Source organism: Sparus aurata, chromosome 10 (assembly GCF_900880675.1).
Source record: "Sparus aurata chromosome 10, fSpaAur1.1, whole genome shotgun sequence".
NCBI lineage: Eukaryota > Metazoa > Chordata > Actinopteri > Spariformes > Sparidae > Sparus > Sparus aurata.
Window position 1 is genome coordinate 12,675,958 of NC_044196.1, and position 17,603 is coordinate 12,693,560.

At 40.4% G+C, this 17,603-nt stretch overlaps 2 protein-coding genes across 2 annotated transcripts; both read left to right on the forward strand.

The window, feature by feature from the left end:
- Window positions 1-240: 240 nt before the first annotated feature.
- bmp15 (bone morphogenetic protein 15) lies at window positions 241-4,681 on the forward strand. Its single transcript, XM_030429881.1, has 2 exons — window positions 241-732; window positions 2,732-4,681. The coding sequence occupies exons 1-2, from the start codon at window positions 375-377 to the stop codon at window positions 3,682-3,684; spliced, it is 1,311 nt and encodes a 436-aa protein (XP_030285741.1). The 5' UTR covers window positions 241-374; the 3' UTR covers window positions 3,685-4,681.
- A 6,959-nt stretch (window positions 4,682-11,640) lies between these two features.
- On the forward strand, window positions 11,641-15,381 carry leap2 (liver-expressed antimicrobial peptide 2). The gene is made up of 3 exons (XM_030429619.1): window positions 11,641-11,932; window positions 12,462-12,631; window positions 13,735-15,381. Exons 1-3 carry the CDS (start codon window positions 11,855-11,857, stop codon window positions 13,787-13,789), a joined length of 303 nt encoding a protein of 100 aa, XP_030285479.1. The 5' UTR covers window positions 11,641-11,854; the 3' UTR covers window positions 13,790-15,381.
- Window positions 15,382-17,603: the final 2,222 nt, after the last annotated feature.

The following is a 17,603-nucleotide window of genomic DNA, read 5'->3' on the forward strand; positions in this document are numbered from 1 at the left end:
TGGCGTGACTTCCGCTCTCTATAATTACTAATTTTCAAAGTCTTACACTTCATTAGTTTTACAACAAACTGCGTCTTTCTTGACTCTAAAAAATACCATTTAAATTCATATACATCATATGTTTGATTCAAGTCACAACTCAAACGGGATAAAACAAATAAAGTGTGTTTATAAGTTTTTCTGAAATAACGTCCAAACCGGAAAGGGGCGTGACTTCGGCGCACCGTTGGCGGCTCGCGCACATCCGAGGGGTTAATTGGGGTCACCGTCCATTGCAGCAAGTTGATTGTCATTTCGTCGGCCGTGGGCAGGATGGTTGCGAACTATCTCCTCGTCGGTGGAGCTCGCTAGCACCAAGAGTTTTTAAAACAAACATGAGGGCGACCCGCAGCGGACACAGCCTCCTGCGTGTCTTCGTCCTGTCCTCCTTCGTCTTCCTGCTGTGGTCCACCTGCACCGGAGCTGTGGCCGGGCACAAAATGGCCGCTCACCAGCCCACCATGTTGAAGCGCAGCCGCCGGAGTCACCAGGGCGCGAAGCACAAAGGCGCTCACCACCGGCCGCTGACGGACGAGCAGAAAGCGGACCAGAACCTGCAGTTCATGCTGAGTTTGTACCGGAGCGCCGCCGAACCGGACGGCAGGCCCAAACAGCACCGGAAGTTCGGTTCCAACACGGTGCGCCTGCTGAGACCCTCGGCCTCCTCGGTGCACTACCTGCCAGCCTCGACAGGTGACATTTAGTGAGCTAACTGATCTATATTTTTAATTTCTTAGAGCTAACGTGGCTACAGAGCGGGTTTAGCCTCGAGTTTGTGGGGTAATTCTACTGAAAATGGATTAAACGGGGTGAAACTAAGAGAAAATGGAGTAGCAACATGTCATTCTACCTAAAGCAGTTGTGTGAGCCAACTGACAATTAAAGGGACAGTTCGAGGTCTTTTCATGAGGGGTTGTATGAGGCACACCAACGGGGAAGCAGAGTGTTGTACAGCTTAAGACCTATTTTAGCCACCTAAAACGCCCCAAAATGTGTGTATATATATCTATATATATCTATATCTATATCTATATATCTATATATCTATATCTATATATAGATATAATCTGTCTAATGCCGTTTTTCCACTAAAATTTGGGTATACATAGATCTTTTCTTTTTTTTAAATCAAGTATTGACCCAATTTCCCCTTCCCGCAGTCAAGGCAGCCAGTCTGTTAGTTTCACATTGTACGTCACGTTGTACGTCACGTTGTACGTCACGTTGTACGTCACGTTGTACGTCACATTGTACGTCACGTTGTACGTCACGTTGTACGTCACGTTGTACGTCACGTTGTACGTCACATTGTACGTCACGTTGTACGTCACGTTGTACATCACATTGTACGGAACATTGTACGGAACATTGTACGTTTCCAGGTGACTACACCAGTTAAGGTATGCAAGCATGGAGCGCGGAGGCCGGTGATGATTTTAACATTGATCACTGGTTTATACATTTTACTACGGTATGCTTTTTTATGTGCAACCACTGCTGGATGTTGATAATGCGCCATCACTACGTCAAGTAGATCCAAGTCGAGTTGATACAAACATGAAACTTGCACACAAAAGCCTGAGGTTTCTTCGTGCACGCCTCGTGCTGCAGACAAAGAGCTTATAGCGGGCAGTAAAAAATATGAGTCAAGACGTGGCTGTTTAGTTTGAGTTCCAGACATCATGACTTGCTCATTTGGGTGCACATTTTCGAGATGTGCCCTCATGTTGCTAGTGGTGGAATGGTAAGCTAACTGTAGCTTAAACAGTTTTCATACGACTTTATCTTGAGGCTCAGCATTTTTGCCGTCTACTGACCAAAATCCAAAGTATTTCCAAAAGGGGCTTTTTGGGTTGCTTGGAGCTCAAACCACGCTCTCTGCTGCCGAGTTGAGCTCTGAACTTTCTGCCATTTTGTTTTTCTCTCTGCCATCTTCATCTGCCATGGTTTTTGTCGCATCTCATTTTCAATAGTGAGTGACACTGTGCAAGTGTATTCCTACGCACAAGCATAAACCGATATATACATATTTTTTTTAAGCCTGACTTTTTGGTTGCCAAAAAAGGTCCTGCTGTCGGGCCCATTTAGCAAGACTTTAGTGTGCTTCTCCACATGGGAGGGAGAGTTGAAGGTCATCCAATGCAGGTAATACACTGACCTCATACAACCCCACATCAAAAGACTTGAATTATCACTTTAACCCAGGGTTAGTAGAAGTGCAGTGTAAATCATATCGCCATGGGCAAAATTGGCACAGGGCAATCCTTGGCAGGAGGATAACAAATATTCCGAAATGTCTAAAATACAACATTCCCCCTTCCTAGTATATGTCTAACAGTTGAACCTGGCTGATAGTGGATTTTTGGGTAGATGGTTGGTCGCAATGGTCATTTAAATGTTATTGTCAATGGGAATATAGTAATCATGTATTACTCTTATCATATTCTCCTGCATTTTGTCCTGTAAAATACAAAAAGTCTTCTGAAGGGTGCATATCAAGCAACATCTACTCTGATACGTCACTATTGATATCTGTGATAGGCCAATGATACCGGCTGTCTGATAGATCAGTTAAAAAAAATTAAAATAAAAATCCGCCCTAAGCATCTTAGGTAAAAGGTGTAAGTCGATAAAATCGGAGGATTTACAACATCATGTTTTCTCTTCTTCTGTGCCTCCGTCTCTCCTTCAGACCACCACTACAGCTTCACAGTACAGTACAACATCGACACTCTCCCCTCAGAGCATCTGATCAGAGCCTCATTCATCCACCTCCGCTCCACCACCCAGGACCTCGAGCCGCCTCGCTGCAGGGCTCAGATCACCCCACTTGGCAAAGAGAGTCTGGTCACCCTGGAGCCCCATGAGCGATGGACGGAGACGGACATCACCGCTCACGTCCAGCAGGGGAAGAACCAGAGCGTGGGGGGACACTTGACACTCACGGCCCAGTACTGGTGCACAGAGCCTGTGTATGCCAAAGACAACAGCAGCCTCTTGTGGTGGTGGACTCGAGGGAAAAAAAAATGGAGAGGGGAACCACATCTGGAAGTCCCGTCTCTTCTTTTATACCTGGAGGAGGAAAGGGAGGTGAAGGACTTGATGGGGGACTTGCTGGGAGAAAGCATCATTAGGCGAATAGGGCAGTGGCATCCCTCGATTCACCGCCACCGCCGCTCCAAAGACGTTTCAAGCTCTGAGCCCAAAGATGAATCACTGGATGTTCTGAAAAACGCCCCTACTTCCTCCACCTCTTCCTCCTTTTCCACCTCCTCCGCTGCCTCCATTGTCTCTGACATCCCTGACTACAAACGCAAAACTGGCGTGCCCAAGAACCGCTGCAAGCTCCACTCCTTCCGGCTGTCCTTCGACGAGCTCGGCTGGGGTCACTACTTCATCGCTCCGCCGGTGTACAACCCACGATTCTGCAGGGGCAACTGCCCGCGGGTGCTCCACTACGGCTACCATTCCCCCAACCACGCCATCATCCAGACGGTCATCAACGACCTGGGCGTCGGGGACGTCCCCCCTCCATCATGCGTGCCTTACAAGTACATGCCCATGAGCGTGCTGGTCGTACACAAGAAGAAGGTGGAGTACAGGGAGCTGCCGGACATGGTGGCCGAGTCGTGCACGTGTCGCTAAAGCAGACTTGAATGACTCGAACATGCTTCCAGACAAAAAGGGGAGCAGATTTAATTGGGTCATTCGTGTGACCACAAAGATCTTCAGATCCCTGTTAAAGCACTTTAAAAGGCAGCTGCTGACTCGCGAAGAACTCTGGGATGACAGATGAGCGAATGTGTTGTGTCAATTTACAGTTTGTTGTTTTTCTTGTGACTAATTGTTCTGTGAACTCTTTAAAAGCACTGCAATGGTGAATGTGCTGGTTCCCACATTGGTCAAGTTGGTCTGGCCCAGTTAGGTAGTCCAGATCTAGTAGCCAGAACAGGCGTTCCCCATGACGCAGGCCTGGTTTCCGGGCGAGAACAGGGGCTGACTTTAAGTGCTGGTATTTGGACAAACTAACTTGTGATTTGCCGTATTCATAGTCACTTATGTAATTTTCCTACTGAAATGATAACTGGTACATTTTGAAGCGTTTTAAGCCATTTGAGAGCAACTTGACTAACTCTAAGTAGTGATTTAACTAAGCTAAACCTAACCTGCAGGGTAGCTTAACAAAATTAAATATAATTTCTTGATTAAACTGGCTCAAGAGAACTCAAAAAGTAACCATGTGTCTGAAACCACAGCCAATTAATGAATGTTTCTGCAATCATCTCTTTGTTTTCCTGTCTCGTTCTTTTTTTTACCTTATCTTTGTTTAACACAGTTTGGATTTCTGTCTTGCTCTCTAAGAAATTAGACACTGCTTGAAGAAAAATAATTTTAATGGACGAGGTGTTGGATGTAACCGTGATGTCGCATTTTTGCTGTTTACAATCTAAACTTTTGTATGTATTTATAACTGAAGGGACCTCCAAAAACCTGAAAAAAAAAAAAAGTGCTGCTGCCATCTTGTCAGAAACTAAACAGAAAATTAAGAGGAGGCGCAACAGTGTTGCAGTGGAAATGTATTCAATTTTTATTACGAGTGAAAATGAATAATGAAATAAAATGCATCTTTTCTAAAACCTAATTTGTTGTCTCTTTGATGCTGTTAAGTGTTCTGTTGTTTACAAAAGTTTTGACTTTTTCAATTGTCTTATTTGCTTTTGCTGAAAAAAAAAACAAAGGATGATTGGCTGTTTTCTGTGCCGGACTTGTTCAAGACCTGTAACATCCTGGAATATCCACTAGTTCCCTGGTAACCTCGTGCAGATCAACAAATAGTTTATACTTGATTTCTTGTAAAACAACTTTGTTTTTTTGGAATGAATGCAAAAATATACAGCATATTGATTTGTGACGTGTAGAAGTTCTGGTCGGGTAATGTTGTAAAGTTGTGTTATATCGAGCTTGGCAGTTTCCCTCCCAGTCTCCAGTCTTTATGCTAAGCTAAGCTAACTAGTTCATGGATGTGACCTCTTATTTAACATAAAGACATGGAAGTGGTTTTGATCCTCTCGTCCATCTCCTGGCAACAAGAACCGAATAAGAGTATTTCCCAAAATAAGACATAATAAAGTTTCCCTTTTAAGTAAACATCCTATTATTCAAAATGTTAACTTTATTTAACCCAGACAACGAAAAATCCTCTCTGTAAAGTTAGATGACATTTATATTAATGTTCTTTAAATAAACAAGCTGTTCTCAGAGGAAGATGAGGTCAACAGAACACAGTTTGATGCTAGAAAGGTGGCACGGTCCGCCACATATAAACAAAGTAAAACAGTTTGAAATTGTGTCCTTTAAGGTCAGTTTGTTTATTAGACTTAAAAACAGTCAATGAAGATCTTTATCTTCTGTTTAAAATGTCTTCCCCAAATTAGAGTGCTCCTTTAAACATAAATATAGATGGTATCTAAAATACTTAAATTATTCACATAAATGTTCAGGATGGTGCAGTGATGCGTTGAATCCAACAGAGGGCGCTCTTCACTAAGAACAAATACTCCAGCTGTGGAACCTGGTTTATGTTCTTTATTGTTTACAGATAAATGAATTTATAGTACGTATCGGACACACAGCTGGATCTTTGTGTTCTACATGCAGTGATTTCTGCAGCCTATCATGAGTTTCATCAACTTGTTTTGTTTGCCTTCTTATTTCTCCTTGACCTCGCTATCAGGAGAAGCCTTTAAAGAGGGCTGTGTGGGATTCACGTGAAGGGAACGAGGTCAGTCTTTGTCACAAATATGAAGATAAGTGGGCTTGTTTACACCAACAAGGGACGGTTCAATGAATAACTTCTTGACACAGAAAAAAGGGGATGAAAGCAGATATGTCCTTTTTTTTTGTCCCCTGTTTGTTTTTTAGTCACAGGACCGATTGTCCAGCTAAATATTTTCATACTGCAAGGTGCATAGGACGGAGTGTTGTTCCTCTTGATATCATATATAAACCAACTAATTGACTTGATGGTGCAGAAGGTTCAAGGTAGCTAGCCGTCAGCTGGTGCAGCTTCTTGGCTGCCAGTTTCAGTCATTTAAAGACAGAATGTACTAAAGGAGGGCTGGCGTGGTGTAAAGGTCGCTTAAATCAGAAAGGAGTGTGACTTGACCTGGAAGTTTTTGATTTTTATGCCTGAAATTGATATGGGTTGATCATAAGTTGCTATTTATCTAATGAAAACCATTTAAAGAGCTTCAGAATTTAGTTTCAGATCAACGTTTTTGACCACAAAAGTAAGAATATTTACAGAAATGAACTTGAAAAAACAACATTTGTAAGCATCAAAACATGTTCATGTTCCACCTGAAGGACAATTTCCAGCCCTGTTTGTGATAAGTTTAAAAACTGCAGTCAAAGCTGCAATTTGAAGAATGTTTATTAACTAACATTAACATCAGATTGTGAAGAAACAATCATTTAAATGTCAAAGATGCTGCTGTATTGCATTGAAGAGGTATTTTTCTCTCCCAGCAGTCCAAAGCTCCTTTGCGGCTCAAACACCAATACTCCCTTGGTAGCTGCACGGCTAACTGGGCTAACAAGCTAACAGTAGCATCAGTGATGGATGTTTAGACAGAATACAGTCAGCAGCACTCTGGTGGTATGAAACCCCTTTTTGTTTGGCGTGTAAATTCAAGTTGGCCAATTCTTGCGTATTTTACCTTAAAGGCATTAAAATGAACTGCAGCTTGTTTTCGAAATAATAACATGAAAGAGCAGAAACAGAAAGTTCATTCTTATTCTGATCTGGCCTGAGGATCTGCATTGCTGATGTGTTACCATAACATTTGTTTACAGAGTGACTGGAAATCCTCTGTTTTTACGGGACCTCCCTCTCTACTTCCTCAAGGGATTTCATGCTTCGTTGTGGTTCGGTCCTTCCCGTCTCCTCTGACAAGATGCTGTAATGCTCTTGAAATAACACGCGCAGAAACGCACTTTAGCATGAGTGCTTCCCATAAACGTCTCACTAGGGGATGTGTCGCACCAGGAAGACGCAAGCTGTGACTAATCACGTTGGACTGAAGCCAAACGGAGAGGGTCATGAAGGTCAGCAGCTACAGAAAAAAGACTCATGTTCTATTACTGGATCTGGTGTGCAGAAAAAAAGCGTGTGTCCTTCTGTGTTACGAAATGAGTCAGCAACTAGACAGTTGTGCAAACATAACTGTTTGCATTTCTTGTATGCCGTGTTTTATTCTGTACACTGTACCTGGGATGAGTTAAGCTGTCTGACCCTTATGGCGAGGAACATATTTATTCAGAATGCAAGGAAGAAGCTAAACGACACATTTCATTGAGCGACAGATGCTAATGGAGCCGAAAGAATCCCAGACCTGACGGAAAGTCCAGAACTTTGGCTTTCTTTAACTGTTGGGCATCTGGATCAACAACCAGCAGTAAAAGCTGGTTTTCTTAAATGGTGCATGAAGGAAGAGAGCGCTGTTAATTAGCTGTGTTGCACCATCCATGATATGTACATAAAACCTATTAATGTACCGTTAACACCTCTGCGACAGGAGTCGATGCTACGAATGCATCTCTTGCTCAACTGTCCCGTTAGCAGCTGAGCGAGCTAGTTCGTTAAACTGAGTCTTACTGACTAGCACTAGCACGTTATCCGGCTTGCTGTGATTAGCTCCCCGGCTGCAGAAGATTACAAACCATCCAGTAGATGTTTCACACTAATCCGCTCATCTACAGGTGGTGCTAACCTGCCATTAGGACAAGGAGGAAAAACTGCAAGCTGTTCAACAACTGAATGCAAACTTAACTTTTATCTCCTGCAGGAAATTCTATTATGAACCCACACAAGTCAATATGCTTTGTTTCCTGGTAGTAACTGTAAAACCGTACGTGCCTGATACATTCTAATGACTTTAGATGGCTGTTTAAGTGAGCGATAAGAGATAAGCACTGCCGTTGGTGAACTATCACCACATTCACTATCAGAGCTATTGGCTTTGATTCAAGGCCTGTACACATTTATAGGGGCCTTCTGGGTAACCCAGTTCTGTTTAATTGACCCGCTCAGTCCACATAAGGACTGCAAACTGTTCAGATGAGGTCATGTCTGCAACCCTCTCTTCGATCCGTTTGTCCAAGTGAATAATTCCCTCTTACTTCAGGACAATCAAAGTTTAAAGTACACTGGCTGGTCAGACAGCTGACTGTGGCACCGTCAGTCCATAAAGGCAGCTTTAACTCTCAAGTGTCTGTTCAGTATCGACCTTTAGAGCCTGTTTCAGACAGCTCAACAGCTAACTGAACCAAAACGAGGGTTGCAACTTCTGATTATTTCAACGCTCCCTCATATGTAAACTACTGAATAACCCTGGGTCTTGCCAATGACTCCAAAAACCATTCCTGAAACAATATAACTGTTGCTACACAGTTGAAATTTGGTTATGGACAAGAAAACTACTTAATAAGCTTAACTTCAGTTATGTAACATACGTACGAGCAAGTTAGAATAACTTACGGTTGATTTTTGGTTTCACACTGGATGTGTACAACGGTCTCCTGGGTGAAAGTCTGGAAAGTCATAGGAAACAAATTTTTCGTCAGTGTCCGTTTGTTGGTTTGTCAGCAGGATTACACAAAAACTACTTAACAGATTTCCACAAAACTTGGATGGAGGATGGGCCTCGGGCCAGAATAGACCCTGTTAAATTTTCATGTTGAAGTAAATAAAATAAGGATTTTTTTTAACTTTTCACCAACATGTGAAAAAATGCGCTTTTCACAATTTAAGTTAATTTCCAAGAGAATTGTCTTAACTCGAAAGAGCCCCCATGGTAAAGACCTTTAGCGCCTGTATCAACCATGTAAGCTGCTAACTGCTTTGGAGACGGTTACTGAATGTATTATGAGACGATTAAATAAAGAGTTTGAACAACACAAGTTATCTTCTTATCTCTCAGGATTAAAGCTGAACCGACAGGCACCACCGTTCTAAAAAGAATATGAACTTTACATCGTACCAGCGACAGGCGTACTGTATCCTTTGGTTAGCATACGTGACGTAACTTAAATACGTTCGCAAGTTAAAAAAAACTCCTGAGTGAAATTCCAGAATTCTAATCTGAAGCTATTATTTGTATTTTCCTGATAATGTCCGTTGACTGGTTGGTCTGTTGGTTTGTCGCCAGGATTAAAAGAAAACTACTGAACAGATTTCAACAAAACTTGGATAGAGGATGGATCTCGGTCCAGACCCCAATAAGTTTTGGTGCAGTTGTACTATTATTTAAGAACTAAAGCCCAGAAAAGGACATAAACAAAGCCAAACAGAGAATGTGAGGGGCAACAAACACCATAAAACTTGGTGCAGTTTTGTCTATAAATAATGAAGAATATGCTCTTTAAAATGCCACTTTTTATTATTATTAATGTGTGTACTTTAACAGTTTCCATGCTCAGGACGACTGATGTGCACTCAGCTATAATTTGTCTCTTAAAATATTTTAACCAGTTGCAGAAATCCAACAGTTTGCATCTGTCCTGCATTAGTAAATTGCACCAAAAAGCATGGGAAAGTTCATTTAATTAACTCATTGTCTTAGCTTCTCTTCTCTGAGGCCTTCAAGAGCTTGCTCGGTCTCTGCAGCTGCTCAGCCGGTCATGCACAATCTGATGAGTCATGCTCGGCGAAGACATATGAGACAGATGTTCGGCCTTTATGTAATGCAGGGGTTCCTGTCAGCATCTTGTTCCTCCGGAGGCCTTTCCCTGATGAACGATCTTACAGGAATTGTGCACAGAAATGTTCTCTGTCTTGGCCAGGAATCTCCTTTTGGATAACAACATTCCCGTCTCTTCCAGACATGAATTGCCCTTGAAAACATGAATGCAGTAATCTGGCTGTTGTGTCAATCATAGCATTAGAGGTGAACACAAAAACCTTAAAGGATAATAACAGCACCATCCAGCTGGAAAATGACATTCTGTTTGTGAATCTTTGCGCACACATGTCCTGTAGGAATGTTGGCACTCTCACCTTTGTCTTACTAACCCAGTTAATGAGATCCAGCCATGTGCAGGCAGTTTTTACTAACCACTCAAGGTTCACTCGACACAATAAACCTGACAAAACAGGCCCGATTCTGTCTTCACATGAAACTTAAATACCTGCATCTGGAGCGTTAAAACAACTTTTCTCTGTGGATTATAAACTATAAACTGGGAGGTTCAACATACAGATAAGCCATGATTATGGAGCCAGCTATGAAAATCCAAACATGGCAAACACAATTGCAGCTTGGCAGGTCACATATATAATCATAGTGAGCCACAACCTACATTTTTTGGGACACTCCTGTCGCCAACAAAACCGAGATCAGGCCTCAGGACTGGACTTGGTCCCAACGTACTGCTCTTGGAAATAACTAGAATAGACCAGAGCAGTTGAGCTAATCGTCTCCATGTGAGCTGATAAACACAACATGAACCAAGTGCAACTCTGCATGTGATTAAGAAAAAGAATGCAAAAAAGACTTTTTCCCATACGCTACCATTGTGAATGACCAGCTGTAAAACGGTGGATACATTTTTGGGAGCCAACTCGTTTCATAGTCATAATTTGGTCCAAAAATCTTTTGAAAGTCTAGAAGAGCAGCACGATGAAATTACTTTATTCTTATTCAAGTTGGCCATACGCTAGACCAGACGCTAGCTAGCTGACGTCTCTAGTGCGCATGCTGGATAGGCCGCACAATACGGACGATCCAGGTATTTTCGTAGACGGGAAGTTGAGCTTTTTTGTCTTCAAAACTGTGTCAACATATTGCTTGCAACCTGCAAAGCAGCAGTACGATATTAAATAGTCCCACTTGGGGCGTGAGGAAAATGGCCGCTGTGTGATTACGGTCTGTGAAATGACCAGAACCAGTACGGAGAGCAAGAAATATCGAGGACAGAAAACGAATAAATAACTTTTTAATCAAACGGGTTTTGTGCACAAGGAAACCAGTGTCACGTGCCGGTGTGGTGTGTAGATTATATCTGCTTACGTAAGCCACACTTGCAGCCTTCCTATGTTCCGTCTGCGTTGTATAAGTGGGACTGTAAGATTGCGTCAGGTCAGGGTCATCAGTAGGCGAAGACACATCGCAGCACAGACTCTGCAGGTTGATAAAACCTTATCTCACGGCGAGTTCATTCACATGCACTGTGGCATTGACACACACAAACACATCCAGCGACCTCTACGCCTCTTTAACCCTCAGCTGTCTCTCTTTGTTGCAATGTGTCCTCGATCACGTGTGCGTCTTCTGGTCCGCTCGCGTTATCTGCGTCTATTTTTGTAAAAGACAAAGAGAAAGAGAAAGTGTGTGAGAGACAAGAGAAACAATACCACAAAATAAGACTGGAGCCGGATGGCCTCGTTTTTTTGGGAGTGACTGGTTTTATACCGCAAACACATAATGTCAGATTTGAGCCAGAAAGAGAGATAAAGAAAGGGCTGGACGACACACAGCGTGGACTGTGACTCTCCCTCCCTCTTGCCTCCTCTCTCCTGGGATCATGGCCCGTCTATATAAAGGCGAGCCGGTGCCACAACTGAGTTCGCTGAGTCAGACTCACTTGAAGAGACTTCCAGCAACCCCCGGCGACTAATTACAATCTGACTGAACCTCCAGACTCACTGAAAGCTGACTGGTTGAGTCCTACAAGAACGTATCAGAGCTCAGGGAACCTCGCTGGTTTGGACATTTACTCAAAACTCTCAGGTCACTAAGAAGAAATACTTACAAAGATGCAGGAGAAAGTCTTGTTCACCCAGAGGAGAGCAGCAGCAGCTGTGTGCATTGTGCTGCTGGTGCTGGCTCAGCAGGTGAGTGGATCGAATTATGGTAGTTACTCATGAATGTGGTGCAAGAATTCAGTCTTTTTAAAGTGTTTGACTTTTAAAAACTTGAGCTGAAAATATTGATCAATCAACCAACTTGGGGCTTTTTAATCACCTTGAGGAATGGGAAAGAAAATATAAATGCAATGCACAGATTTAAAGATTAAAGTACATTTACAAAAAAGATTTGTACATAAAACTTCATCCTAAACCTTTTTGATTTTTAAACTCAAGGTCCACTTTCTAGCTGATAATCAGATTCAGTGGAAAGCTCTGTAAAAAGCTAATACGTGCATGTTTTGTGTTGCTTTGTTGCATATTTGCCTCAAACTTTTGCCAGAACTCTTTTAAATGAGCTTTAAAATCATCTATAACTTAAATTTTATCGCACCACTTTGATTCTACACAGACTGAAGACTACTGAGAATAACCGTAATGATAGTTTTTTTCTTATTTGGTTCTTTACGAATAACAATTCTGTCCCGTTCTGTGCCCGTTTTTTTGTCTTTACCAGGTCTGCGCAGGTCCGTTGGTCCGGTCCAGCCCTGACCAGAGTCCAGATTCAAGCGGGGTCCACACACCGAGGAGGATAGCTCGGATGACTCCACTGTGGAGGATCATGAACAGTAAACCATTTGGAGCTTACTGCCAGAACAACTATGAATGCTCCACAGGAATCTGCAGGTAACTGGAAAGGAAAAATAGCATTAATGCACTTAAGTAGCATTAGCCAGTAGTATAGGTAAAGCCTGTTGTGCAAGAAGCTAACGTACATATGAAATAATAAAATTGTGTTGGACTTTTTTGTATAATGTATTCTGACTGCCCAGTGATTGCGTTCGACAGCTAGGCTGGTCAGGCTAACCCACGTTACTTTAGCTAGCTACACAGCGTAATGATTACGTATGTTAAAAGGTTTTTGTCCTCTTTAAGTCTTTGGCTAAACAGTGAAATGACCTGCTGTTAAACGTAGCCAAACATAAATTTATGGGGTTCTTTTTGCTAGTAATTACTCATCAAGCTAGCACAGCTAGCAAGATTTGAGGGTTAGCGTACTAGCTAAGGAATTCTGTTAGAGTGCTACTATTTTGGATACATTTTAACAGGTTATCAAGTTAGCTAAGTTATTTTTGGTTATCCTATATTGACTTTGATTCAGTTTTACATACACCAATCCTTATGAAGAAAAGAAAATTAGCTTGTTAGCCGTATAAATGTGTTTGTAGTGAAAGCAAATATAAACACAAAAAAACAAAAGTACTTAAAGTTAAATAGCCTGACAGAAATGCTAATCAGATACCTGTCAAATCTGATATTTTAACACTCTATTTAATTTTTAATATATATTATTTCAAGATGGTGTGTGAGAGAAGTTGTGAGTTTTTTCGTGATGTTGAAGACGAATTAAACCAATTGTTGTACTATGTTCAACTACTCTGTAACATTATGGTTACCGTAATTTGCTGACAGTCCTTAAGTAATTTGTGATGAAAATGTATTTGGCAGATTATATTTGCGGTAAAGTTATTTTAATCAGATTTTAGTTAGTGTTGTTGTGTTTATAAGCATTTGTTAATGTCCAGAAATAAAGTGTATATATTGCAATTAATGTCCTGTACATATGAACCAGTCGAACACGTACCACATTACGGACCTGCACAAACCAGATAAAGCCAACTGATCCTTTATGGGGGCGTTAGATCAGCCTCAGTGATTATTTTGTGAGCACACCTGAACCTTGTCTCATCGATTTCTCTTGTCTTTCTTCTTTTCTGTTACGTCTTCAGGGCGGGATACTGCTCCACCAGCCACCGAGCCGCCTCAGAGACCGTCAACTACTAGACATCAACCAGCATGTTTACATGAGAGTGAAGCCATAACCCCTCCGAGGGGTTCTCATACCTGGGATACGCACTAATCCAGGCTTTTTTTTAAGAAAATTGGATTTATATTTATATGTGCCAATATGTTTCTGATGATATCTAAATGTTTATATGAATTACACAGCAGGAAGTTAAGTCCAACATAAGGCATGTAACGGGGAGGAATCAGATGGTTGGAGGTTGAAGTTAGAGGGGAGATATTTAACATTGTTGTCTTCCATGATAGGAACATCGGAAATTCTTGGTTTTGCCTTAAAGCACCTGTTTTTTTTTACTGCCCAGATCTCACAGCAGAGACTTTGCGATTCATAATGACGACAAAAGAAACTTTGCCCGGCCAGTTACTGTGAACTTAACACCACAGATGATATAAGTCTGATAACAACATTGGTATCGGCCCGTCGTTACACTGATGCCATGTCATATATTCACTCATTTTTAAACTACAGCTGTGCAACTTTTGATCCCAGAGCTGTCTCCAGATAACGCTAGATGGAGCAGGGATCAGTGTGAGCCTTTTAAAAATGCTCCTGACGTTTAAATCTATCCCAGATTTCGTCATCGTTGTCTCGTGTCTGATAAGTTATCACCTGAATGTGTCCTTCCAACCAGTCCACTGACCATGTGGAAACACATACGTGAGGAATCATTTGGTTTAGATTGGATATTAGTTGTTTTAATTGTGGCATTCATCAAGTAAACCCAAGAATTAAAAAAGAAAATGAGGTAGATGACCTTTGAAAGTCATTTGATGTTTGGGAATTTGATTTGATTTGATTTGATCGTAGTAATCAAAGAGCCAGAAACCCCCCAAGAGATGCGTTTTTATGATAAACAAAAGAACATAAATCAAACTGTAAGATTAGGCAAACCGACTCGCCAGGATCACAGTCGACTGTTGGCGGAAAGGTTTGGAAAGAAAAGAAGCAAAGTAGGAAAAAGGGCAAAAAGGGAAGATGAGACAAAGCAAAGAAACGGAGCAGAGGTTACAAGATATTGATGCAATGCTTCTTGTCAAAACTTCCAGTTAGATCAGAATCATTCAACTGTATTATTCATAATATATGTAATGCATGCATATGGTGATTCTCTTATATTTATTTTATCCTTTGTCAAAAATGTAGCCATCCCTATCATTTTATCATGTTTTGTTAAATATATTTGTTCTTGATGTTTTAACATTTTGTTTTTAGAATAATCAATCGCCCTGGCTGGAGCTCAGTCGATGTTAAATCTGTAACCAGTAACATTTTTAGAAATATCTCGGCTCAGCGGACAAACATTAGGAACAGATCGTCTTGTTTCTTTTTTTGCACATCCATCTCCTCAGATTGAAAAGCGATCACTGATCCTGCTTCGACCGACCTTCATAGTTTACTTCACGCACTGAGCAGGTGGTTGCTGATGTTTCGTACACTCAGCATGTTTGAGAAATGTTTGAGGAGGATTGCACTTTTAAACCCAAATTATCTTTGTACTGTGTGCTGTCGGCTGTATGTACTGTATTACCCACATGTAGAGGGAACGAGGAATAAATCTTTGGAAAAAGAATTAAATGCATCTGTGTCTTTTTAATTTTAGGCTTTACAATAATTTATGTTAAAGCACGTCACTTTTCACCAGAGAGAAATAGTTTGGACATTTATGTTTGTGACATATTATTTAAAAGAAATACCTGTGTGGCAGTGGGGTACAGCTAAATCCCATGAAAACACAAAAATGTTAATACTTTGTAATAACTGTCATTGATAAATTGTAAATTGATAGTTTATTAAACTTAAGTTCACAAAGTTAAACAATGAAATGCCCCATAAACCTTTTTAATAAGCGATTGTAAAGGTTTACAAAAAAATCAGTAGCAACTTTACTATAAAAGTTGAATTAAATGGTTTATAAAGACTTTTATAGTTTAGAAACAGTCATATAACTATTAAGTTAAGTTTATTTACATAGTAAATGTAGCATTTGTTAAAGAAATGCTTCCCAAAAATAAAGTAATCCATCTTTTAACAGTTTTTGACTTCCAAACTCTGTCTGTGGTCGTCCACCCATTTGGTTTCTACTGTCGATACTGTGAATTTAGTTTTTCTTGTTTAAAGTTGACTTTACTTAGAATGAATTGTAAACTAGACTATTCAATTTATTTTGTATGAGCTAAAAATTGTTCAACTTAAAGTTAGTCTACTTGATAATTTCCACATAATTGTTTTCCTAATATGTCAGATCAGTTGGAAGGAGTGCCCGTCGTTAATGGCAAAAATTCATAAAACAAAGTTTATATGGTTTTCTTTGAAACACCCAAAGCCAAGTCCACAGAGCAGTGTGTATGTGATGGTCCAGTCATTATCTCAAGAAAACATTTTGTTATTCCGTGATATTGACAAAAGTAACTCCTGGTCTTGAGAAAAAAATTTAAACCTAAATTGAAAAGCAGGAAATTATATGACACATGATTATTTAGGTCTTCCGTGGGCCTGACCCTTAGATTGACCCCTAGATTGACCCTTAGATTAACCCCTAGATTGACCCTTAGATTGACCCTTAGATTGACCCTTATATTAACCCCTAGATTAGGATCCACTGGTCAAAACTGGATGTATATAAAGATGTAGCTACAACAGTAACTATGATACATACTGTGCACGTTGATGCATCATTAATAAAAATGTCATAATATTTCATATAATATAGAACTCACTGGGAAAAAAGAGGCACTTCTACCTTTAATCGTTTTACTTACATAAGGGATTTAAATACTTCTTCCAGCACTGTTTCACAATCTGAAACTCCTGCAACTCATTTAATACATCTGCAGCGCTCCCAGCCACACTCATGACTCATGCACTCTGATTCATCTGAGTTTTTGTATTTTTCATGTGCTGACTCGAGACCCAAATCTGCCATCATTGTTCAAAAGTCCAACAGCTGTTGGCCGATGACACGTTCAGCCTTTCCCAACGACGGAGATGAGCCAAGAGTGCGAGGGAAACAAACAAAAATCATGTGGATGCAAGAAGAATAATGTGTCCAGAAGGATTTCTCAGCTTCATGTAAAAATGTGCAGAGTCAGTGTTGTGTGTTTCCTCTGTGAATGTGCAAATTGTTGTATGTGACCTAAGTTAAATATGTTATGTCAAGTTAACTCACAGACATATGTTGTATAAAATAACCTATATAAATAACCTGAAATTGTCGCGGTTTGGTCAGTTTTAGGCAACAAAACTATTCAGTTAAGTTTAGGAAAAAAATAATGGTTTCGATCAAAATAAGTATATTTCACATAAGTTAAATATGTCCTGTTCAGCTGGTTGAAGGATGTAAGATAGAATAAGTGACTTTTTTATTAAGTGAAATGGTCGCAGTTGGATTTTGTTTAGGCAACAAAACTACTTGGTAAGTTTAGGAAAATATCATGTTTTTGGTCGGGGAAAAAAGTATGTTACTTATTTTATTTTATTTTTATAATTTTTTTATTCGAGACCAGCATTTTTACAAGCATCAATAAAAGAAATACAGTTATTCCACAGCTGTTTTCCACCCTTTTTTTTATAGCGTACATTAGAACAAAGAACCAGAAAAAGAACATCTCCCAAGAGCAAAGAGGGACAGAAAAAAATAAATAAGAAAATAAAAAAAGAATAATTATTAAATCAACAAATAAAAAATAAATAGAAAAAGAATTAATTAGTAGTTGAAGATAGATAGGTACATACATAAAAAGAAGAAAGGAAATAACTAATAAAATACAATATAATATAAAGTGAGGCAAAAGA

Excerpts from the sequence above, each read along its gene's own strand:
- bmp15 (XM_030429881.1), top strand. The coding sequence starts at position 375 with ATGAGGGCGACCCGCAGCGGACACAGCCTCCTGCGTGTCTTCGTCCTG. Across the intron at positions 733-2,731 it reads CTACCTGCCAGCCTCGACAG|ACCACCACTACAGCTTCACA; the intron begins GTGACATTTAGT and ends TCTCTCCTTCAG.
- leap2 (XM_030429619.1), top strand. The coding sequence starts at position 11,855 with ATGCAGGAGAAAGTCTTGTTCACCCAGAGGAGAGCAGCAGCAGCTGTG. Across the intron at positions 11,933-12,461 it reads TGCTGGTGCTGGCTCAGCAG|GTCTGCGCAGGTCCGTTGGT; the intron begins GTGAGTGGATCG and ends TGTCTTTACCAG. Across the intron at positions 12,632-13,734 it reads TGCTCCACAGGAATCTGCAG|GGCGGGATACTGCTCCACCA; the intron begins GTAACTGGAAAG and ends TTACGTCTTCAG.